We start from the raw sequence: 24,854 nt of genomic DNA, 5'->3' as shown, positions 1-24,854 counted from the left end.
TCTCTCTCTCTCTCTCTCTCTCTCTCTCTCTCTCTCTCTCTCTCTCTCGTCTGGCCTTATACAGCCATATACAAGCAGGCAAGTAGCAGAGGAGTGCTGCGACAAGTTGGATGGAGAAGAGTATGAAAAGACTAGGTGTGATGAGAAGTGAGTATCAACGCTCGCTAGTTTTCTGTCTCAAACTTTATGATCGATGGCGATCAAGATGGATGATTTAAAATGTTAGAAAATATACTGCCCATGCATTTAAGATGCACAAAATCAGATCTGCTTTAAAGTCTTTTTTCAAACAGGGTAACAAAACATCACATATTAGCAACAAATAGCACATTTCAGCAAATGTTGAGCTGTAGACCACCACGCACAGAATGTCTTTGCTCATGGCCCATGAATGAGGGCTTAAATTAGGCCTGTGCAGAATGACGCTTAAGAGAATCACCAGGGTAATTGCCCCCAGAGATCGGAAAAACTTGTTTACCACCAGTTTAAAAACCTGCTGTTCAATTATTCATTTATTTGTTATTTATTTCATGCAAAGCAAAAGACAGTAGTACATCCACATGAATATAACCAAACTGCTCTGTGATCGTAGCCTTTTGCTGTCATTCCACCACAAAGTTTTGAGTAATAGTTTACCTTTCCACTTATCACTGTTCATCGGTTTCTCTACATTTTAGAAATCTAGTGGTTTACAGGATACATAAATAACAACAAACACACACACACACACACACACACACACACACACACACACACACACACACACCCCTTCTCAGACCCCCAAGACAGTCTACATTTTTCCTTAAGTTAAGTTGGAGCAACAATGTGGACTGTCTGGGAAGCCCTGAGGACCAGGTGGGTAACACTGCCATTGAGGATTAGACAAGACAACAATATATATTTCACACAAAATAACAACCTAACTAAATCCTAAAGCAGTGGTGTTGCTGGCAGGGCAAAGTTAATCAAACAGCTACACTGCACTGAACTGCACTGCACTGATAGCGAAGAACTGTTTTGGGTGCTTGAAATCTGAGGCACCTGTTTGAGCAGTAGCCAGTTTGATGAGAGTAGTGTTCTCCCCACCCTTCTGGCATCAGAGAAGGGCTAAATAATACACGGACAGAGATATTCTTTTCATCCGTCACATGAAAGCAAGGAGAGAAAGCAAAAGTAATGACAAGAATGCAGGCCATAACACCGTCTGCCAAGACAACATAGTCTGGAACACCTGTTAACTGAGGGAGGATAAGCTCCAAAGCCAGGCACACTGCTGGATTAGAAAGTATACAAAACAAACATCCTTTCCCATCTCAAAAACCTCACACTACGACCATGATCTGGTGACTTTTCACAATCTGGATTTGCCAACTCAAAAAGGCTCAAATGAATACTTTAAAAGGATTTGTCCTGAGACCCCCAATAAGACCACAAATAATGGTCATAAGCATTGATCCAGTTGTGTCATTACTGCCCAGTGAACTGTTAATTAGAAAGATTGTCATGAAACATTAATAAACATTTTGGTTAAACTGTATTATCAATATTAATGTACCAGCTTTAGCTACAAACTAATTCTATCCCTGATGGAGCTTTAATAGCTTCCAAAACTAATTCAAGATTGATTTGTCTTACAAAACTAAACTGAGATAGCTCACTGCGATGTATCACTTCATGAAACATGGTTTAAGTAGAGAATTAATTCACAACAGTTCACTGGGTGGGATGTTAAACTATTTCAGTAAAGAGATTGAACTCAATGAATCAAGTTATAAGCCTGAAAATGTAGGGCACATGACTACGTGCAGAGTTATGAGTCTGTGAAATCAATATAATTGTGACTTCATACTCCAAACAGTACATAAGTCATCTGGACCAAAACACACGCCTTTCCTCAATTACAGTATGATTCAAAAAGAGGTACACTAAAGGCATTCGATGCAGGGATAGCAAGACCTGCTGGAGCCGCTAAATGAAGCTGCATGACTAACATTAAGGCTCAGTGCCCCACTAGCTAAATTACCTTTCAGCAGGCCAACAAGAGCAGTCTCTTTGCAGCATCTGAGGCTCCAAGCTCTACCAAGTCATGCGCAAGTCATTGGCAGTGCCCTCCATCTTCAGTCTCCTCACACAGAGACGAGACGCTGCAGCCAGCAACAGAGCCATTTATTTGGGTTAAAATCCTAAAAGAAGTGACACTGCTCCTCAGAATCCATCAGCGGTCATGGGCTCTGACAGCCATGCTTCCACAGCTATTGACAATGTAATTAGCACCAAACCAAACTGAGGCACACTGCCAGCTACACTTCCTTTCTGCTTCCTCTTTTCGACTTGGAGCAAAAAGAGTTCCCATAGAACTGATTATCCCTCAAATCATTTGAAATCAACCCAGATTACTTTTGGAACTGTTGGTTGGTTGTTTGTGTTAGTATTTAAATCATATATGAAAACTGCACAACACATAAATGTGTGGGGCACATAAATACCCTCACTTTGATTAAGATACTTCTTGCCAGCTGGGTTACACCACTGTAATGTGCCTTGTTACATTTTTGTTGTGTGTGTGGGCCCCAGAGCAGGAGAGCCAAGACTAAGCTTCCAAACTCTTGTCACTTCAGTGATATTTCTGTGACATTTCACACAAGAGGCCATTTGTTGCATGAGGGGAAGAAGAGAAGGAGCAGGAAGTCAAGCAGACTTGCATTGCATTCATGGGAGTGAAACTGCTAGTGATGACAAGAACCTTAGAGAATGCACTAGGATCCAAAGTTCATCATTACCTAATGCATTGACTGAAGTTTCAAAGTTCTGCAGACGTGCTTCTTTTAGCCAAACTGGAGGAGGACCCTTGAAAACTGTAATTGCAGGGTGTTTCATTCCTAAGTAATTCTGGACATTTGTTTGTATATAAGAGGCATTTTACAGCTGTATTGTTACATTCCACAGGTCATGGGTTCATTTTAATCGAACCAAGTCTGTGAAGAGGGAACACCAGCATTGCACCAAAATAAAAATTCCTGACCAAAACATCTGACCAAAGGTTTTTTGCTTTGGTGTCATGTTTCTCAACTTGCCAGTTCATCCTTTTGAAGAACAAAACAAAGGGCAACAAAGAAAAAAATATTTTTACTGTTGATAAAATCTACAACAAAACTGAGCTGCCAAATAGCAACATTTCAGATTTAAAAAAAAAAAAAAAAAAAAAAAAAAAAAAAAAAAAAAAAAACACCTTACTAAAATTACTGCAGTTGTTGTGCGATATCAAACATGTGATGGAGAAGTTCTTGAGCACTGTTAACCCCCATCCCTCACTGTTTATTCTCCTGCTGATCAAACTCTTCAGGTAAATAAAACAAAAAATGTTTTATTTTTATCATCAAAATAAGTTGTTGCATTTCTGATTTGACACTTCCTTGTCCAGTTTAATTACATTTAATCTATTAGACGTTTTTTCCTAACAATTTTTTTCAGTCAAAAAATAAATAAATAAATAAATAAATAAAAAATTACACCATTTTCGGACAAAATGTTTGGGTGAATGAAATTTAAGTGTTCGTTTGTGAAAATATTATTTACGCACAGCTTGTGAGCTGCCTAAAATCAGTTCACAAGCTGTGTGTAGGCACAGACCGAGAATTCAGTAATACAAATTGGTCACTTTAGAGTTAGTGTAACTGAGACCTACATGGATTTTAAGAGCAGCATTCCATGATATGGTAGGTTTGTAGCATGTACAATCATTGGCCTTCCAAAAGTGCAAGCCACTCAGAAATGGTCCATTAGCCACTGTAGTGGTGGAGTGAAGCCCTGGGAATCTTCTACTGCATGACCAACTGATTAAAGGAACAGACCAAGAAATGCTCCATTTCTCAGCAAATTAAACTCAGAGAGTGAGAGACAAAGGGCCAGACCAGCATATGAGCCGCTCATTGTTTCAGTCTCACGCACAGCTGCAAGAAGAATCCAGCACTGTGTCTGTCTGGAGCTGTGGCCAGTTGGACTGCTGTAAACTTCCTGGAACCATCTCTGTCCTAAAGCTGTGCAACACAGCTAGCAAAAGCTGCAAGCAAAGGAAACAGTCAGTGATATTTCTGTCACACAGCTCATGGAAAAATCAGCGCAGTTTGTAATGTAATTCTGTGGATATCCAACAGAAGCCACTGAAACTGTGAAATGAAATTAAATGCAAGGTTACTGGCACCTTCAAAGCATACAGCCTAGATGTACAAAATGAGCGTCTCCATCCACTGTACGTTACCGTACGTCACTCAGGCATGCGTAAAGCCAGCCAAGAGCAATTTGTCCTGAAACGCTCTGAAGCTAAAATAGATTTATTATGGCTGAGGTACAGGCATGCCAAACATGGAGAAGTACATAGATATTTTCTTCTGGACCATATTAGTGTAGCAACAAACAGAAAAACCTTACGTATTTTATTTAGTTGTTCACCACCAAAGATTGTTATTGGCTCTATCATGAAAATCTGCAGAGATATCAAGAAATAAAACATGTAAAACACCTGGAGGGTGTACCTGCAAATCTAACAGTTTATACACTGCAAATGTAGCCAAGTAAGAAAATACAAAAGTGAATGAAATGGTAAGAATTCATGGCATCTGTTGGATCAACAAGAGAACACACCCATCTCTGATGCGCCTAGTATCCAACAGAGCGAAGCAGCTGGAAGTTACCAATCAACAGGCTCCAGTTTGTGACCTTTCACCCCAACCTCAGCAGGTCCAGAGCACTGACAAGGCAAGACATTGATAGAGAGCAAATTCAACCTTTAACTGCTAGTCAGGGTCACATGGGCTAAATATGGACACAAAGATACCAAGTAAGCACTGTTTACGAAACAAGATCTGGAACAGTTTTAAGCAGTAATCCAAGGGCATGTCGACTGTTTAAGAGCCAAATTTTCAAAACAATACACAGAGCAAAACATGACAGTCCATTACATGACTCAATTATGTCAAACCAATAAATAAAAAAAATAAAAATGTGTCACTTTGCAATAACATATTACAGACCAAGCAGTTTAAGGTTAATATAAACACAGTCAATATCGCAAGTAAATATTTGTGGCAATATTCATGACAGAGGAAAGCCCAACTGGGTGCATGACCAGAGTCCGCCAAAATCAGAATTTGATGATTTTTGCTCCAAACACGCAATCAGCAACTTTACTGATTTTATATGAGCAGGTATGTACACTAAGGTCACAGCAATCATTTAGGACTCACTGTGCTAAATAGGGTTAGGGTTAGTTGCCCCTTACCTTAATAGCATTTTATCTCATTTCATGTTATTTAATAGGTAATGCCCCAACCAGTGCCACACACCACAGTACAGGTTTGATTCCATCAAACTCGCTGCTACAAGTGCAGACAATAAAGGAGAGCGTACAGATGAGCGAACAGTGTTGAGTGACAGCAGGCTGAAATCAAGCCTCTTCTGTGGCATTTTAAGCTGTAACCTGCTCTGCTAAGCTAAGGTTAGCTTAGTTAGCAGGTCACAAGTGCCACTCGCCACAGTGCAAAATGTGTTTCTGCTAACTGGTGCAGATATAAAAGACATGTTTGGAAGATGAAAGAGTCATAATTGAGAGTTCAAATTGAGTGAGCGGTGCTGGAGCAGGAATCGAATATGTTCTGTGGTGTGTGTAGCTGTTAGCCACTGTTGTGTATAGTTTATCTTTGGTATTTCTTGGATTTAGCACCACATGAGATGGAAAAAAAGACCAACCAAAATGGTCTCTCACCAGCACGGAACAGCACATTATGGCTGTGAGAACTTTTTGGCTCTGCAGTGGAGAAAAGGCCAAACTTTTCAAGTATTTAAACCACGTTTTCCTCAATATGCGCTTTTAGCAATGGTTCGAATCAAAATGTGACACTTTGAGGAACATAAAGCAGAACACTGTCCAACATACCTAAACAGATGTTTTTGTAAACAGTATCTTTGCAGTTATTTTTCTTACTCAACTGTAAATTAACAGTGAAAACATCAACGTTTCAGAAGAAGGCAAAATGTATCCAAACCTTTGACACAGACATGTATATGAAGGACAGCCCTCCATGAAACAAACAAACGAAACAAACACACACCTTTTCTGTATATATAAACAGCAGAAAAACAGCAAAAGCCTCACTTACTGAAAGTTTTGCAGATGTCAGACACAGCCTTGAAGACACGGTCAGAGAAGTTCACCTTGACCTTCATGTGTTTCATATTGGGCAGCTGCAGGCGCAGTAGTTTGTGCTGAGGTGTGAAGAGCAGCCTGGCATCGGCCTGAATCCCATATTTATCCAGTGTCCAGTGAGTCTTCAACAGCCATGTTTTCTTCTTTTCCCACCACAACGCATGGTCTGACCAATCCTTCTTGACATCTAGACATCCAGAAACAAGATAAAAACAAATGAATTAGAAGAAAGACAGAAAAAAGAGGAAGACAAATGCTAATACTAATACTCTAAGTGGGACAGAGGTCAATCAGATGCAAATACTGACAGTGTGAGTGACAGTAATTTATTACTGAATTAATAGGCCATTAGTGTAGCACAGAGATCTATAGCTTTAATGACAGGAGTGTGATGCTGAATTTAGGGGGTTTACTCCATCTAAGAGACCTCACATCGAATATGGCATGACATCACCAAATGTAAGCAGTGGGGGTGCATTTATGGGCGAGGGCTGAGCACAGATGAGGGGGGCTGGGCTGGGGGAATGTTTGAGTGTAAGAAGTGTCGCTCGCGTGACACTGTGCGCAGATCAGGTTCAGGCTTTCCCCTTTGTTCCAGAGGCTGTGTGTAATGTCACAAAGCAGAGACGTGGCACCTAAAACCTGTTTCTCTCCCCACAGCTGCGGGATAACAATAGAGGAGCAGAGCTCTGTGCGTGTGGAGCACAGCAGTGTCCCTTTGAACACACTCGGAGAGAAGATGAAATCCACCAAGATTAGGGGAGCCCAGAAGCAGCTGGTTTACAGATTATCTGCTCACTCTTCCCTCACTTTGGAAGCCAACGATGAGGGTTCCGCAGGTCTTCTGCACGGAGGTCCACAGGGCAAGGAATCAGCAGCAACTAAACAAATTAACTTAATCTCTTAAACTAGGGCTGGGCAATATGACAATGTTTGTCATTGTGATAAATTACATCACAATGTGTTTTTATGAGCATATCATGGATGCCATAAATACTTAGACACCTCCTAACTGCATGTTTTGACTACACAGTGAGCATAATTAGGTTATGTTTTATTAGACTGAATGCAATATAAATCACTTATTCATAGTCTGACGACAGCATTTTTAGATATCAGAAAAAATCATGAAAATTTCTTGAAGCACTGTGATTAGACGTTGGCCATATCACCAACTTTTACTTTGAACCCTAGACTTACTACCATTTTTCATCTTAAAATGAAAAGAGACAAAATATGAGTTTAAAAAAATATGTCAGTAAATTCTACAAATCATTCAATATCAACTATAAAACATATAGTCATTAAAGTTAAAACTAAAGTTTTCATCCATACAAGGACCCTTTTACTCTTAATGGGTTAATATACAGTACAGTGCAAAACAATCAAAACGGGCAATAAGTTCAATTTATTAATTTTTCAGGAAATACTATTAGGGATATAAGAAAATGTACTGGCATAAAGAAAAAGAAAATCAAAGGAAAATAAGATTTAAAAAGCTATGGAGAAAGTGTGATTCCTAACAGACCTGGTAGACCATCAAAACGGCTGCCATCAGATAAACGTGCAATTTTCTTTTTCTTTCATTGTGCAACAAAACAGGAGTCACAACACTTTCTGTAGTGTATCATATTCTGCCCAAAAGTAGACCATATGATGATGATAAAGCAGTAAAGGGTGCTTTTTAGTAAAACAACAAAAGTAAAAAATGTTCATTGTAAGAAATATAATAATTCCTCTGGCATCAACATCAAAAACAAATACTCCACAGATCACCCTTAAAAAATCTAATCTGATAGCACACAGACATCAGGATAAGCACAGGCATATATGGAATTGTAGTCAGATAAATGAATTACTGTTCAAAATGAGCCAACAAAACTGTCTGATGGTGCAATAAACCTGATATGGGTCTACAATAACTGAATGGAGGGGGAAGCAGCGGATGTTCCTGCTCCAGCAGTGATGTCAGTACTAAGGCATGCTTCCAGGACAGCACAGGGACTAGTACTTCCCTCAGCAGTGTCCAGTTTCCAACCCTCCTCTGCTCTCTCACTCCCATGCTCTCCACTTCCCAGTTCCACTTCTCTCCACACTACCAGCTCCTGACTCAAACACACTGACTCAGACTTTCTCCTCCATGCTGCTGGCATTCCAACCTTTCTGCTTAAGGCTCACTAAACCACAGTGTTTCCATTTAAACTACAGCCTCTTATTCTCTAGGCAGTCTGTGGTGGCAGAAACTGCTTGCTTCTCCTACAACGCTGGCAATTACCACATATAGCTGAGCCTGTAGGAAAAATCAATTAAAGGTTAATTGGAGATCTCCTTCGGAACATGGAATTATCTATAGGCCGATTCATAGCTGGCAACCCTGAAAAGAGTGACACACACTACATAATATTACAGTGTGGTTTGGACATGATCTTTGCAGTCTTTATGTTCTGCAACCACCAGCTCGGACATGCTGTGACTACATGTTTCCTCGAGTGAATTCAGATGAGTGGGGCAACACAAATATACATTCTGGCTATAGAAGCTCCCTCCACATTACCCATCATCTCAGCTTACTGGAAATACCCACTATAGTGCCATTTAGCCTTGTCAATCAACCAAGAGGCGCCATGCAACAGTACTGCCAGGAAACCTCCTGCAAAGCAGAATCTTCTCAAAAGAGAAATTTTCCACTGACTTAGCCCAACAAATGTGAATCTTCCAGGCTGATCTTTCAGCTCTGAGGACAAGAGGAATGCCAGTACTCACTTTATGTAATATAACACTATAATGTTAACAAATGGATGTTCTGCAGTTCTGTAGAGGTGGATAGCATTAAATAATTTTTCCATTATTAATTTGATAAATTTGGAATAATAGTCTTTCCTGGATATCATCCATAAACTGACCAGCTGCATGTTTCTTTACAAATACAGCATAATTATACCCGTTTAAATTGGATTTAGCATAGCAAACCGTAGCACTACTATGGTCTCTGTAACAAAGTATTGTGATGCATACTGTGAACTGAAAAAATGTATTGTCATAATATTTTTGGCATATTGCCCACCCCCATCTGTAGCAAAGTAAATGTGATAAGTAAGCAGTGCATGTGAGCCTAAAAGATGCTTACTTACTAGGGCGGTGTTCAAATGCTTATGCTGTATCATTTTGTAGATAAGCTCGTGGTAATATATGCATCCATAGGGAGATGGCCATATCACATACATACATACATACATACATACATACACACTCTTAATATGCACAAGTATGTTTATGCACAAGTAAACCTAATTGCACTCAATGTATATATGTAATATATAAATGTATAATGTAATATATAAATGGCTGTGTTGGAGAAAAAGCGTTGCACTCTGGTCCATTCTGCATGTTGCATGCACAGGAGGAACTGGGCAGAGAGTGAAGTTCATTCCTTAGATTACTGTCTGCTGTTGTGTGGATGAATGAAGTGAGCATCCTTTACAAACCAGGCCTGGATGACGCTTGTTAACTGTGTCCTCAAGTTAGTTTCAATTAGTCGTAGTGAATTTTTTGGGCGTATCCTGCATCAACACTTAGCTGATAGCATTTTGGTCAAGTGTTTGAAGAGCTGCTTCGGGCTGTGGTGCTGTTAAAGGCTTAATAGACGATGTTACTGTGTTGTATGAAGGGCTGAACAATTCACTGTTTTCAAATCAAAATTACAATGTTAAATTGATGTGAATGTGTAAGCTAGTGACCTGGCAGTCAGGCGCCCTACATTCAAGTCCAAAAATAGCCTTTAAATTGCATTCACAATATTAGTCAGAGCAAATGCAATTAGATATTCTCCACAAGTTGTTCAGCTCTGTGTGTGATGTATATGGCACGAACATTTTGCAGTCCTCTAATAGTTTTACCGTTATAAACTCGTATATGTGCTCAAACACTGTCGACTGCCTCCCAGGTTGCTGACTCTGTGATTAAAAGGACAGAGAATTAACTCCTCTGCATCTGTGCTCTGACCAGCATCCCACAGTGAACCACCCCTATAATATAGCTCTTAGAAGCTCCTCCTGCACTGCCTATTCATTATTATAGTATTTCTTTAAACTTACATTTAAACGCTATTTAAAAATGTCTATACTATCATTTTTAAAGCAAAATGTAACGTCACTACTGGTGTCATGCTACATGTGGCTCCCTCGCTGAACAAGCCATTACAATAAATGGTCTTGATGCTTTTGTTTAACACTAGAGAAGCACATGAACATGGTTGGAGTTGCCTCATCTCTACACAGCATCAAAGTTCATCATAAACCGATCTACTATCACACATCCGCATGTTATCTGGGTTGTCCTTCGGCTGAACTGGGCTAAAAAAATGGAGATATTCTGCGGGAAAGAAATGCTCCATCAGAAGCTCTTACCAGGACCACTTAAATTCTACTCTAGCAAAGGTATTAGAATCAGTCTTCACCAATATGTTCAGCAGTAGAACACAGAGGACCAAATAAATACATTCATGATGGAGTCCCCACAGCCCCTGACATATTCTCCGATGGTCTCCACTTCAATCCCCACCCCAAGATGTGCACCGAGGGGGGATAGACCAGACGTCATCTATCAAACAGCCTGAATAAAGGCTGGTAATTCAATCTGCGGCAGGCCAATGGTATCTACTGGCTAAAAATACAGGCTGCCAGCGGATGACGTAATGCTGTAGCTAAATGAAAGCAGGGCTAAGTAATTGGGTGCACTGAATGCAGAGCTGGTGCCGCAGAAAGGGAGGGAGATTTTATGACCTCTACATACACGTGGGAGGCACAGTCCACGTTGAGGGGAATGTACGTCCATGCATTATATCTTCTCTGCTTCTAATGAGCCATATCAATTCATAAGCACTGACTATCAAAACACAGTACACCTCATCTCAGTAGGTCACACCCGTTTAACTGGCAATACAAACTGAGAATTATGCAGATTTCTAACAAGAAAACACAAAGTAAAGGAGACAGCATGCGGCACACAGTGATATTTAATGCAAACCTAGCAGTGGGTATCAAATAGGACAGTGTGTCTTGCCTACATATGTAATATATATAAAGCACTTGCTTTGCCAAAACAAAAAAAAACAAAAAACATCTAATTTACACAATTCCTTGTCCTCCAAACAGTCATTTAGTAAAGATACGTTTACTGTCCAAAGTTTGCTTTGGTTCTGGAGTAGAACTACAAAGCCAATATAAACAGAAGATTACAAGATTAGCCTCACAGATTATGGGTGACATAGAACTCTATTCCTTTTTAGCTACATTAGCCTTGTGGCTCTGCAGAAAAACTATAAAAGCAAACTTCAGACAGAATGGCCCGTCTCACAAAGCAGGATTTCTTCTTCATTAAAAGCTCAGATCAGTTTAATCTTGGATTTTCTAACAATAGTGGATCACTTTTGCCAAGCTAGATCACCACTGCAAACTGTCATGCACACCTTTGGATGATAAACAGCTCTTGAACCAACCAGGGTTGAGCTTCTGACCAAGACTGACAGTCTGTAGACTATAAAAGCAAACGGCAGACACAAATGACCTGTCTCACAAAGCAGGGTTTCTTCTTATTTAAAGGCTGTTTTGATAGTCAATGCTTATGAACTGATATGGCTCATTAGTGCAGAAACATCATTAAAGGTTGTCAGGTTGATTTGTTTTATGTTGTTCGAAATAGAACCTTTTTGAAAATGTTGACACTTTTAAAAAAGGTTCCATCCAGAGCACATTCTCCATCAATCTAAAGAACATTATGTAAAGGGTTATTTCAGTGCTTATGGTTCTGTGTAGCACCATTTACTTACCCTAGACTCATGATTAAGTGTGTACCATGTCCAAGGCATTAAAATATTATGTTTAAATCAAATATAAAGGTCTTATTAATAAATGTCACACAGTGTTGTTGCTATATGGTTGAACTGGAATCAGTAGCATGGGGGGGGGGGGCATTTGATGCCACAGCAAAAACAGCAACCTAGTAGTAGATAGAAAAAAAAATCCTTCTTAAAACTATTTTGTTTGGTTTATACAAAATATTTTAGAAGTACTGGATATACACATCATACTGAAGCTTATATCTTTTCCTATAGGGATATGAACCAATTATTATTCAAATAATCAATAACACAGTGGCAACACTGTTGCTTTGCCATTAAAAATGCTTAAACATACAAAAGTAAGGATGCTTTTGGGGCCAAATGATTGTTTTCATATTGAAAATGCAATTTAAAGCTCATGGATTTTTTTAATTGTAGCCTACATTATCAGCAACTTTGTCTCAAGCTTTAAGTGACTTAAATTAATCTTACAACACAGATCTGCCTGTAGAGGAACACTCATTTGTTGTGTACATGACAACACAACTAGACCTAAATGGCAGTCAAGAGTTCAGCATTAAAACACTCAGCCTAAAAGAATTACAGGCTGGTTTCAGTCCAAGTAAACTAGTCTGGATTTTAATTTATAGAAAATAAATCACAGTTTCCAATATTAGCTTGAAAAATCGCAATTAGGTATATCTCACCATATTTTTCAGCCCTAGCTGCTTTTTTTTAAACAACAAAAAGTTTAGTTTGATGAAATATTGAGGAATGAGTGGTGAAAAAAAATGGATAAAAAGAAAATTGCTTTCCCGGGAAAAAAAATAAATAAATACTTGAAAGTATCTAATGTTTACAAAGCAAACACAGCCACTTTCTTCACTGAACCCTTGGAGAGATTTGAAGGCAGAGGAGTCGAAAGTTGCTCAGTGGTGGAACCTGAACTGATTAGGGGAGGCCAGGCTTCCACCCTCCTGCCAGCACGCCAGTGTCTCCTCACTGTTTACACTGGGACAGAGCATGTTTATGAAGGCCAGGATGTGGGGGAGGGGCACTACACAACACTGAGGAGTACTGCATGAACCAAGGCCAAAAAGCCATCACGCTGATAATTACCTATAGCTACTGGTGGCTTGAAAGAGCTGTTTGTGCAGCTGAGTTCCAAGGGTCCCATCCAAATGTACAAAATGTACAAAAAAAAAAAAGAGTTAAGTGTTTGAAGAAGCTAGCAGCAGTAGCAAAACTCTGGAACGTGGATAGAAAGTCAACAACTGAAATGCTCATTATTGATTAACCATTGCAGATCAATTGGAAGCATCGCCAGTGCACTTTAGTTCAGACGACTTCCCAAATGCATGCAGTCTTTCCTTGAAGAAATATTGACCCGAGCTACTTATAAGACTAGATCAATGATGAACATGACAAACAAGGACAGCAAAAAGCTGAAAAAGCACAAAGGGCAGTGGCAATAACACTACAGCCCTACAAATTAATTCCACTAAGCATTTCTCGTCTAGCCAAATGCATTCATACTGCTCCAAAGAGCACATCAATCATAAGCACACAAACACACATGGACACTAGAGTAGGGGTTAAAGTTTGGCATTAACTGATCAAATCTGCATGTTAGTCATGCTGTGTGACCGTGTTTCCCTGGCGACTGCTCACACACTAATGTACCACTGCACGTACTGTGTTTTGATGGAAAATAAAGACCAGCACATTTTGAATGGACAGCATTTCATGTGCTGTCTGTTTGAATTAACATACCATGTTATACAAGCTTTATCTCTCTGATGCAAAGGGTCAGGTAAATACTGACAGCCTAGATGATGACAAGGTAACGTTTTGTTCTGTCAGACAATTAGTTACACATGAAATCAACTAGAGGACATCTTGAGTCCTGTGTCACGCAACATAATGACATTAGTGGAGCTGTCTGCAATGCACACAAGCACAGAAAACTTATATAACAAAAAAAGGCAACACTGGCAACAGCGCAGGGCAGTCGTGGGCTGGAGTTTAGGGAACCGGCCTTGTGACTGGAAGGTCGCCAGTTCGATCCCCAGTTTGATCCCCAGAACCGAGAGTACATCACCGAGTTGTCCTTGAGTAAGGCACCTAACCCCCAACTGCTCTCCAGGCGCTGCGGATAGGGCTGCCCACCGCTCCGGGCAAGTGTGCTCACTGCCCCCTAGCGTGTGTGTCCTCACTAGTGTGTATGTGGTGTTTCACTTTACGGATGGGTTAAATGCAGAGGTGAAATTTCCCCGTTGTGGGACTAATAAGGGTCACTTAACAAAAAACTGTCAAATAAAGATCTTATTCATCAAGTAACGTGAGTAGGTCTGGCCGGATAAACATTTCACAGGCTTTATTTACTAATTGCCATTTCCGGACAAGTAGGCTACTTAAGTACTTGTTCTCAAAAACACCCTTAGAAACAATAGTATTTGAAGCTCTTTTAGTCATCCATCTGATAAAAACCAATCTTTGGGTCTCATTCACCAGGCGTTCCTGAGATAACATTTCTTCTTAAAGCCAACTCATGCAGTTTGACCAATTAATTTCACCAATTATATTCACCAATGTTTTCCTATTTGGGATTTGTTCTCAAGTTAGAACAGAATCTACACACACTCAAGAGTACAAAGCTGTGAACAGTTCTGAGGTTTAAGAAAAATACTTAAATACTTGAGGTGTTTCATCAAACCTGTTGTGCCTTCTTGCAAATTTTGCAGTGAGCATTTTTCTAATTGTCCATGCCACTGTGCTCTGAGGTGAGGTGACATGGACGCCTGGCACAAATATGCCATATTTCATATATTCCATACATTTAATCTAAATGCCTCTGCCTTTAGATTACTAATTAGAGTAAAAAATATCAATGAAACATGAATATTCAAGTATTCGAATTATGCGTGCAAGCCATACAAATAGGTGATACATCGATCACATCCACTGCACTAATAAGTCTGACACAAGCAGAAGCAATGAATTACTTCTGAAAAAAATACCACGATAATGACTGACAAACCAGAATAACAGGTCTAACATTTGAACCCAAAAATCCAAATCTCATGTCCATCATCCTTAATAGCTTTAATATCTACAAAGTCAGGTATGCAAAATCTGGAAAAGCACACAAAAAATGATAACCACGACTGCCAAGTATCTGGGCCAGAGTTACTCCTGTTACTTCAGATTAGCTAAAACTTTCCAGACAAGTCATATTTCTTGCCCATGGCTACATAAGGCTACAGACACGAAATAGATCTCTCAAGAGACACTTTGACTCTGCAGGCCAAAACATCAGTAGATACACAGAAGATCAAGTTCCATCTCTTCCACATACAAGCCTCCCTCATACACGGTTAGCCCTAAACACAAAGCTAACATCCTGCTGAGGGTATACAATCAGAAGGTCATGAACTACTCTACAACTTCGACAAAGCATTCGGGTTCTCTGTAGTCAGTGCACCACCAATAGCCACTGGACTGAGTCATGAAATATTAGTCAGCCCAATACTAAATTTTCATGATCCAGCAAAAGCCAAAATCAATTTATCCAACTCTGATCTTGAGAATGGACCAAAATCTGTATAATACAATGACTTTCAAAAAAACCCAAGCCATCTCCTTCCTCAGCTAGGACATGTGATAAAGGATACCGGGGGTCATGGTCATCTAAAGAGGACTCTTGATCAATAACAGTCCCTCTGATCTTATTTTGAGACACTCAAAACTCCCTGAGGGCACATGCAATGATTCCCTTAACCTGATCAAGCAGGAAAAAAAACAGCACACACCAGAGGGAAGAACACTGCTTCTGGTTAAGCTTAAAGCTCCTCTGGAGGTACTGCACAGGCCCAAACTCCATGTGCTGCAGCCTGGAGATTAGCTGGGGAGCCAGTTGGATCCAGGAGGATCGGCCATCCCAAAACCAGTTAAGTCTGCCTGGCTTTACCCAGATACTAGTTCACGGATACTGCAACCCAAGATATCTACAGGGATACGCTGGTGAAAACAAGGACAGAACAGTCCACCTCACAGATTTCACAAGTTCTGAATGAACCCATTTCTGACTAACAATTCAAAGATGACTACTCTAATTCAGTGCATGTGTCACTGCACAGCAGAATGTAGAGACATTCTTTCTGATTAAGCAGTCTAGCAATTACCATTTGTACAGCAGCTCTGCTGTATCTCATATTTCTTTACTCTCACGTCTGTTGTGAGATACTGCAACTCTGCTTGTTATTATGTAATAAGTTAATCAAAAGAAGTGGCTGGTTCACGGTGGACATTTTTCCACAGACAAAGTACACAGTAGCATATCCATGTAAATTTGCCCAAGAGTACAGAACTTTCACTCAGTATGCAGCAGGTTTGGTTTTCACAGTACATATTAGCTTTTCACCCTGAAGGGCATTTTATTATTAATAAATTATATATTATATATTATAATTATATGCTAGGGCTGCAATCTTACAATGGCACTACATATTATATCACAGTTACAGATCAATGCCAGAAGGTAGAACAAACAGTGGAACAGATGAAAGATATCTGCAGATAGCCATCTTTCTTTCTGATGTGTCTCACAATTATAAATGTCATCATCTAGCTTTTCTTTTGGAGCTTTGCCTGCTGAAAAGAAGGTAGGAGGTTTCATTTTGGGTGGAGACGTCCAGCAGGGGAGTCTGAGGCTGCAACAGGACACGGTCTGTCATTTGCAAGTCTGATTGGCCATTACAGCAAACAACTGTGTAAACATCAAACTCTGCAGCTTAATGGAAAACTGGAACTGGTAATAAAACCTAGAAAAACTGATGATAATTAGTTAGAGAATAAGGCCAAGAAATATCAGACATTTTAGGAATTTAAAGTCCTTCAACACATCTGCTCTTGAGTTTTAGGCCACAATTTGTAACAAAGCTAACTGCACAGAAAGTAGCCATGTTATTGTTTTTACAGGCAGAAGGGTGCAGTCTGAGCGAGTAAGCCACAGAGCTGCAGGAAAACGTTAAATCACAGCCGGATTTGATCAGTGCAACAGGAAAGCTCTGCAGAGGGAAGGGCTCCTACTTAGCCTAACTACTTCCTGTATAATAGATTAGAGCGTCGTGAAGACGCAGCAGTATCATTCCGCCTTATAGATCACCTAAAAGAACCACATCCTAGTGACAATGAAGGACAGACATAAATTAAAAGACATGAATCATTTTAGAACAAAGTGAGACATGAGCATCATGCAAAATGAATCACATCCTTCTTTCGATTCAGTTACTTGCTCACTGTAAAACAAGACACCCCCAGTTTTCCCATTATCATCCCGTAAATGTACACTAAATCTAGAAAGAATTCTGGGAAGGCATACAAGCTCCAAAACCCCCTAAAACATGGAAGTTGACAAAAAAAAAAAAAAAAAAAAAAAAAAAAAAAAACACAACACAGGAACTCTTACATCCTGACCTAAATGACGTCCATTTCCTTGAAAGCCCCTGCTCCATTGTCGACGGTGGGCCATCTTACCCTCACTACAGAATTTCAGTGATATGAGCATGTCAGAGTAAATTACACACAAGCAGCCTATTCTAGTCAGTGGCTTTAATTTTTAATAAATAACTGCTCTTTCTAAAATCTTTTAGCAGCCATGTTTACCCAGAAGACTAGATTTTATTACAGGTCAGATCTTAAAAGACAACAATTACTCAACATTTGGAAAAATAGCACTCAGGTCTAAAAAAGGAGCCCCTCACGACAAGCCAAAAACCGGAGAGGACCTGCGGCCTGAGCAGGCAGCAGAAAATACTGTGATGACGGCAGCATCCAGGGAACATGCCAAACTCTGGAAGTCATTTCCTGTTCAACAGAAGACTTTTATGGAATTCTATTAGAGCATCTCACGTCACAGCAGGGGCCTAACCCCCTCCGGAAAAAAAACCCTTTCCCTCCCAATAGATCCCTGTCTATATGTTCAGCACAACACACACACAGGGTTAACAGATTAACTCACCCCAACCATATTCACATTACTTGCCTTTCTTGCTAATGAAAGCTTGGCAAACAGTCAGAACAAACTGCAGCTGACTCAACAGCAAAAGGCTCAAAAAGCAGACTCTAATAAATGCCTCCCTTTTTATGTTCTTTCTCTGATGTCATTCTAATCTCTCTATTATTTCACAAACAAGTGCCCTTTTCTTATTCAAATTCTCACAAGAGGAGACTACTCAATCACAGACACAGTGCAGATTCACCCAATAACAGATATTCACACTGAGTGCACACAGTGCCTTTACAAAATATGCCCAGCTCCTTTTTATGATGTCTCAGTTCACTCTTCAGTATTCTGCAGATTTCAGCTGCAAGTGTTCAAAGAGGACCCTGCCTCAGAGGACGAATCAATTCATAAAACATAAGCCAAAGTCATGCAACAGACTGCATATCAAAGACAAGGCCACTAATAGACCATACAGCGTGGCAGAACAGCTGGAACTGAGGATGGAAATGTCTGAATAACACATGGTACTGCAAGTGGTTGATGTTTCTGATCATTAACATTAAAAAAAGCACTCTCTAAAAAAGATCTTGTGGAAATGACCAGCATAATCAATAAAGTACTTTCCTGGCATTCACATTTTAATCCATTAAGACTTTCAGAGGTAAAGCTCAGAGAACTAGCACAGGATGCAAAAGGATGTATGAAAGATGCTACAGCTGTGGACTGCAAATGGGGACACTGATAAAATTCAACACAGTAATATCACAGTATCACATTAACAAGTAAATATTTCATTTTAAATGAATAAAATTAATGTGCCTATTCTATAACTGTAACAGAACTTAATATTGAGAGTATGCCAAATCTGATCAAATGTCTACAAAGGCAACCTTACACAGTATAGAATCAAGGACATGTTATCTTACGGAACAGAATGTTACTGTGGATACAATCTTCCATATGCACTAACATCATTTAAACTAAAAATTAATAAAGCACTGATATGGGAACTGTGGGCTGACGCCAATATTAAATATTTTTCCATGTATATATACACTTATCCTCATGGTCCAAAAAAGTATCTACAAAATGGTAGTTTTACAGGAAAAGGCAAAAACTTGCTTTACCTTTGACATAAGTTAAGGCAGAGATATTTTATTCCAAGCAATTTTTTAGCATTTCTATTTGTCCAATCAGCCTAGTTTTTATCCTGTTTACTTTTTAGACAACTACGATTTATAAAATGTATAAACTGCCACTAGATCCACCTGGATTAGTATTACAGAGAAACCAAACAATTACAAGTTACAAGTGCAGTAAAATGAATAAAATATAAATGTTTAAGCATAGCAGCTCAGCGATGCCTAAATGATCTGCAGAAAATCAGCTAAATACTAATCATCTAATCTCTCTAATGACTAATAATTTTTAAAGCAAATATCTGCAGATACCAATAATACTGCCAACTGTATAGTACAATACCAGTATAGACAAATCACCCCACATCAGTCATTCTGCAACAGGATAAAAAGACATACTACAGTACAGTAAAACTGTGGCCTAGTTCAGTCCTTAATAGTTTGAAGGACATTCAGTGACATTGCAGGCAGACAGCGTGCATGCCATAGGTGTTTGCTGCTGTGTGTGTCTCATCAAACACCAGCAGGCTGGACAAACTTCTAAAAGCAATCTCACAAGGGCACAAAAAGACTCTTAACAAAAGAAAGGCATCTGACAAAAGTCACCTGACCACTATCCACCTATCACACCGTCCAGAAGAACACGTGACAGCAATCACTTGAGAACAATTTAGAGGTGCCTGTTCTTATATGTGCAATGTCACCGAGGGGGGAGGGAGAGATTAAAACAAGGTCAGTAGCTGGAAGCTCTGGGAGCGGACAAAGGACTTTCCACTACAAACTATCCTACTAAATCATAAGTGCCTTACTGGGTCAGTGAACCCTCTTGTGCATGACCATAGTGTCCTTGCTCTGACAGTTTGTTTCCTCAAAGAAGCGCGCTGAACTCCATAATGAGCCACAGATACTTTCAATTTCTATTTGTCAACTTTTATCCCCATCTAGGCCCACATTACACTGACTACAGCACATATGCAGAAAAACATTTCAAAGACCCTAAAAATATACAGATATACGTCACTACAGCATATTGGTCATCTACATTCATTAGATTTAAACGCAAGTGCTTTTTCCACATTTGTTAACAACCATGCGTGAACTTGGCTAAGACTACATTATCTTATCAAGGTTTGGCATCAAATGTGTCACATCAGTAGAAGAATGTCCCAGTGGTCACTGCCTTCTTGTGCTTTTCTTTGTAGTTAAAAATAGCAAAGAGGAAAAAAAACAGGTTTTACTCGGGAGTAGTGGACTGTACTTTTATGCATACAGTCAAGAGCTTACAGACTTCGCAAGGGCTTCCTCTTAAGGGTTAATAATTGCCATGGGTTCTAGTCCAGCATACTCTGTCTGACATACAACTTTACTGGGGGTTGGTTCACAAGTCCAGGGAAACATCCTGTGGTTGGCAAGGTACGTGCAGAAAGTACATTAAAGGCTATAACATATGCTGAACTATGGACCAGAGTAACTGCAAGTTTTTCTCTAACTTAGTTAGTTAAACTCAATAACAGGGTTAAAGTGTGCTTGCCAAACAATAGAGAAGACCACCAGTATAAGATTCAAACAACAATCCATCTGGAAATATATTACTATTATATTAATAGCACAATCAACCATTCAATACTTGAAAAACCCTCTCAATATCAAAATGGCATTGTTACTACATCAAAACTTTTGTATGCTCATTTTTTCCCCCCCATTTTTTAACAATATTCCATCAACAGGTTATACAAGTTTGTCAATAACTGCAAAATTACTCACTGACAAGGTGACTACAGTTTTGTGGGGCAAAGAATTGCCTATTCTGCAATATACAGATCTCTATATGAGCCAAGCCTCACTAGAGGACTACAAGGAATAGCTAAAGGCCTCAATTATGCTCAGTTTTTAATCACAGAGGACACAAAATAAGGCAACAGCACAGGCCTATGACATTTCACAGTAAGAAAAATGGCCTTTAATGTACAGAACTGCTGATCACATCATCCATAGGGCCTCACATACAATGGCTAACACACCACAATGCAGAACAGGACCGAAGAAGCTTCAGTAATGTGTCTTCAACTCCTTGAACTGTGAATGAACAGCCATGGCGCACAGCTAAAGGTCCAGGTTAATTAACTGTGCTATAAGGCTGAGAGTATTTCACAACAAAATACTAGCTACATTACTGACTAATAGTCAACAGCAGCTTTGGGTGGGGGGTAGAAAGGGAGTGCTTACCAAGTTTCTCGACAAGCTTCAGCATAACTCCGCCGATATGAATTTCACCGGTGACTCTCAAAGACACGTCCTTGTTGAGGTCAGTCACATGCATCTTCAGTTCCCAAGTCCCATCGGCATAGCAGCCATCGGGCATCCGTATACCATCCAGCGCCATCCTTTCGAAACAGACTGTAATCAGTGTTTCATACTAGAAACCAAGTCACGTTCCAGTTGGCAAAAAGCTTCTGAACGGAGGAGCTTCAGTAACGTCATGGCTGATTCGTACTTTTAAATGACAGCAGTTATGATGAAGCATATTTGTAATGAAGCTGTGATGAAGCATCATAACAGTTATGATATAGCATATTCGTAAGGAAATCAATGTTTTTTCTCTTCGTTAGTTACACAAGAAACCCTCATATTTAGGTCTTTTTTTTTTAAACTCTGTCCTGTTGGCAGCAAAAGACTTTGGAGCAGAGGAGCTACAGCAACATTGGGTTGCACATTTGAGCTTTTTTTAAATGATAAATAGCCATAATACATGTACTAGTACAGTTGTAAAGACAGTAATTCCTCAGATCTATTTTGATCTTTCATATTTAGCTATTCCTTTTCCATTACGTTGCACTGGTGGCTGCACTCAGGCCTGTATTCATCAAGCTCTTCAGAGTAGTTGCATTGTCAGTAAGATCATCCTAATCAAGAAAGAAACCTGGTCTTAACTTATGGAATACGGGAATACTGCTTTGCTCCCACCTCACTTTCAAGCTTATGCATTTCAGCCCAGCTTTAAAAAGGAAATGCCAACACAAGTACAGTATGAATGACAATATAACTACGGATCTTTGGGGGACAAAAGTTAGGACACAAAAGGACCCCAAACAGAGAAGAGAAATATGCCTATCAGTCCCTTCAGTTTCAGTTCAGCTCCCAAGCTGATAGATGCTGTACGTATTAAGCTCCACAGCAGTTCTGTAGGGAACTTAGCACTTGAGCTCGGACTGGGGTCATCATTTCGCTTCACTACCAACTCTTTTTTTTAAGTTAAAGCTGACTCACATAGCTAGTTTTATACTGCTGTACCTCAAAAGGCTTTTACACTGAAGCTCTCCACAGTGAGACTGTAAGGTTCAGTATTCATAAACAAAGACAAATAAAGCTGAAACAGTGCTACGAGTGACTGATATACACCCTACTGGACTAGCTGCGTTAGTTTTGTGTGAATACGAGGACTCGACAAAGTAAAACTGGTCCATGAATGAAGAACGAAAGGACAGACGGGGTAACGAAACAAAGGTCGGTCGAAAAAGTGCTAAACGTGTCCAGGGCCTGTTCACCTGCGAGGCCTGACCTGATATGTTAACTAACGGTAAAGCTAAAGGGAGGAAGATGGTTGATTGCGTAAGCAGCTCCACACTGAACTCCTCATGAATACTCCGCTCAGCGGGAAGCGAGCGGGTTTGTCCCCGCAACAGAAACAGCGTTTTGAAGTTATATTTAGCTCTCTGCCCATAAAGAGCGAGGAACCGGAGGAAGAGGTACTTCTATTTGTCTAAGTAACGTTATATCTCCGGTCATTGTTCAGTGAACGAGCCCTGCGCTTCTGAAAACTGCGACAAATGTTTTAAGCTACAATGACGCTCAACTCACCTTCACCAGCACGCTAAACCAAATCCACAAGTGCCGCTTCAACTTCCAACGTCGCGAGAATTGAACACTTTTCACTTTCTTCTCTTCCTTTTCTTTAAATCATGGGTTCAATTCTATCATGGAGAAAATTTCCAAAAGGATCGCTCCAGCTCAAGTCCCTCAAAACTAAGACCTCCTGAGGGTTTAAGCTAATGGAGTCCAGCGGCCGGTCGTCCCTCTCTCACCCTCTCTCACCCTGTCTCTCCCTTTTTCTCTCTCTCTCGCTCGCTCGCTCGCTCTCTCCCTCCCTCTCTCCACCAGATAACGTCACTCCGTGCTCCAATCCTACTTTTCCTTTCTAACGCTCACTTCCCCTCACCCCCTCCTCACTTTAGCATCTTCGCACTGAAGGCTAGTCTTCTCTGAAGAGAGCGGTGACTGGAGTTTTATATCTTTTATTGTTGTTCCTCTCCTAATTTGCAATATTTTAAATTATGTTATGTTATCATGTGTTTACTCTGTGAGAGGTCCAAAGTCATCATGGGCTATTGCACTGGCCTGTGAGGCAGCGTTTATTGACCACTATAACAGACTACCTTTTATGGGAATAATGCTAGTGTTGCTCGACTGTGAGCAGGAGGAAAACAACACTGTTCTTTTTAGGATTTAGACACAATTAATCGTCTGAAAAGCGGCCTGCTGGTGTAGTAAGCACTGGATTAGCATAGCTGGAGATTAGCTGTGGGCTATATAGTCGTTATCAGGGAAGATGAACTTATTTTAATCATTACACGGGGATAATAAAAAAAAAAATAATGAAGAAAAAAAATTGAAGCTGGTTATATGTAACCAAACCTGTACACTGTGTTCTTTCCTAAGCCTTATGTGGGTAATGAACAATTCCTGTTATCTTCTTGCGCTTGTATGTCCATTTCTCTCTCTTATTTCTCTCAAGCATAGCAAATGTGAAAAAAAATGTGCTACATCTTACTGCAGCAGTCCAATATAGCCTGTGGTTAATTTGAAATGATTTTATTAATAATAATAATCATAATAATAAAGAATACAAAACTAATTTACAACACAAAAACATAGAGCTCATGTGCAGGCCACGGTCCAATAAAACAGATTGCACCTCAGTCAAAACTGCTTAAACTGCTGTGTGAAAATAATAGCCATAAGGTATAAGAAGGCCAGTGTAAAGGACACTAAAACACACAAGTTTTAATGAATTCAATTTCAGAAAAAAAAGTAAAATAGAACAGCTCTGACAACTGACGTGAATAAGAAATGTATTGAACATTTCTTAGATCGCTTGTTGGTCCATTAACTGTTCTCTCGCCTACACAGGACTACATTAGCAGGCCTTCTCAGATGGGACAGTACAACATGAATCATCAGGACTGTTGGCTGCTCCAGTGCAGGGCCAGCTTCAGCTCAAGAATGCGGGCTGCAGCCTTGGACTGCATCAAAGCGATTTATAACCTCTCTCCCTGCTGCTCTGACCCCCTCCGCAGCGTCTGGCAACACAGCCATTGCCTTTTATAGGCCCTGTTTTAATTACAGTGTAAACAGTGAGTGAGACACAGCACAGGAAAGTGAAATGGGGGCTGTGGACGAGGAAAGGCCTGCAGGAGGAGCCCAAAGAGTCAGTCTCTGAATCACACCGAAGTGGAAAGACTGCCACATAGAGGAACACTGATGTCACACACTGGACAGAGAAAATGCATCATAAAAGTATTTTGTTCTTCAAACCAAAATATGTGCTTTGTGTGGTAACAAGCAGTTCAACTAGAATCATTCCAATCAAGTAAATAATTTCATTAATGA

General features: G+C 39.9%; 1 protein-coding gene across 4 annotated transcripts in view; it reads right to left on the bottom strand.

Moving 5' to 3' along the window:
- The window catches only part of fermt2 (fermitin family member 2), a 43,062-nt gene extending 19,779 nt beyond the window's left edge, over window positions 1-23,283 (bottom strand). For all 4 annotated transcript variants that reach the window (XM_017690913.2, XM_017690914.2, XM_017690915.2 and 1 more), the window contains exons 1-3: window positions 23,046-23,283; window positions 21,414-21,571; window positions 6,156-6,389 (exon numbers count right to left, since the gene is read on the bottom strand). In XM_017690913.2, coding sequence (XP_017546402.1) covers window positions 6,156-6,389; window positions 21,414-21,570 — 391 coding nt within the window. In that variant the 5' untranslated portion in view covers window position 21,571; window positions 23,046-23,283. The remainder of the gene's footprint in view (window positions 1-6,155; window positions 6,390-21,413; window positions 21,572-23,045) is intronic.
- Between the last annotated feature and the right edge of the window lie 1,571 nt (window positions 23,284-24,854).

Source organism: Pygocentrus nattereri, chromosome 10 (assembly GCF_015220715.1).
Source record: "Pygocentrus nattereri isolate fPygNat1 chromosome 10, fPygNat1.pri, whole genome shotgun sequence".
Taxonomy (NCBI): Eukaryota; Metazoa; Chordata; class Actinopteri; order Characiformes; family Serrasalmidae; genus Pygocentrus; species Pygocentrus nattereri.
Note: the sequence above shows the minus strand (reverse complement) of the source record. Positions and strands in the feature narration are given on the sequence as shown.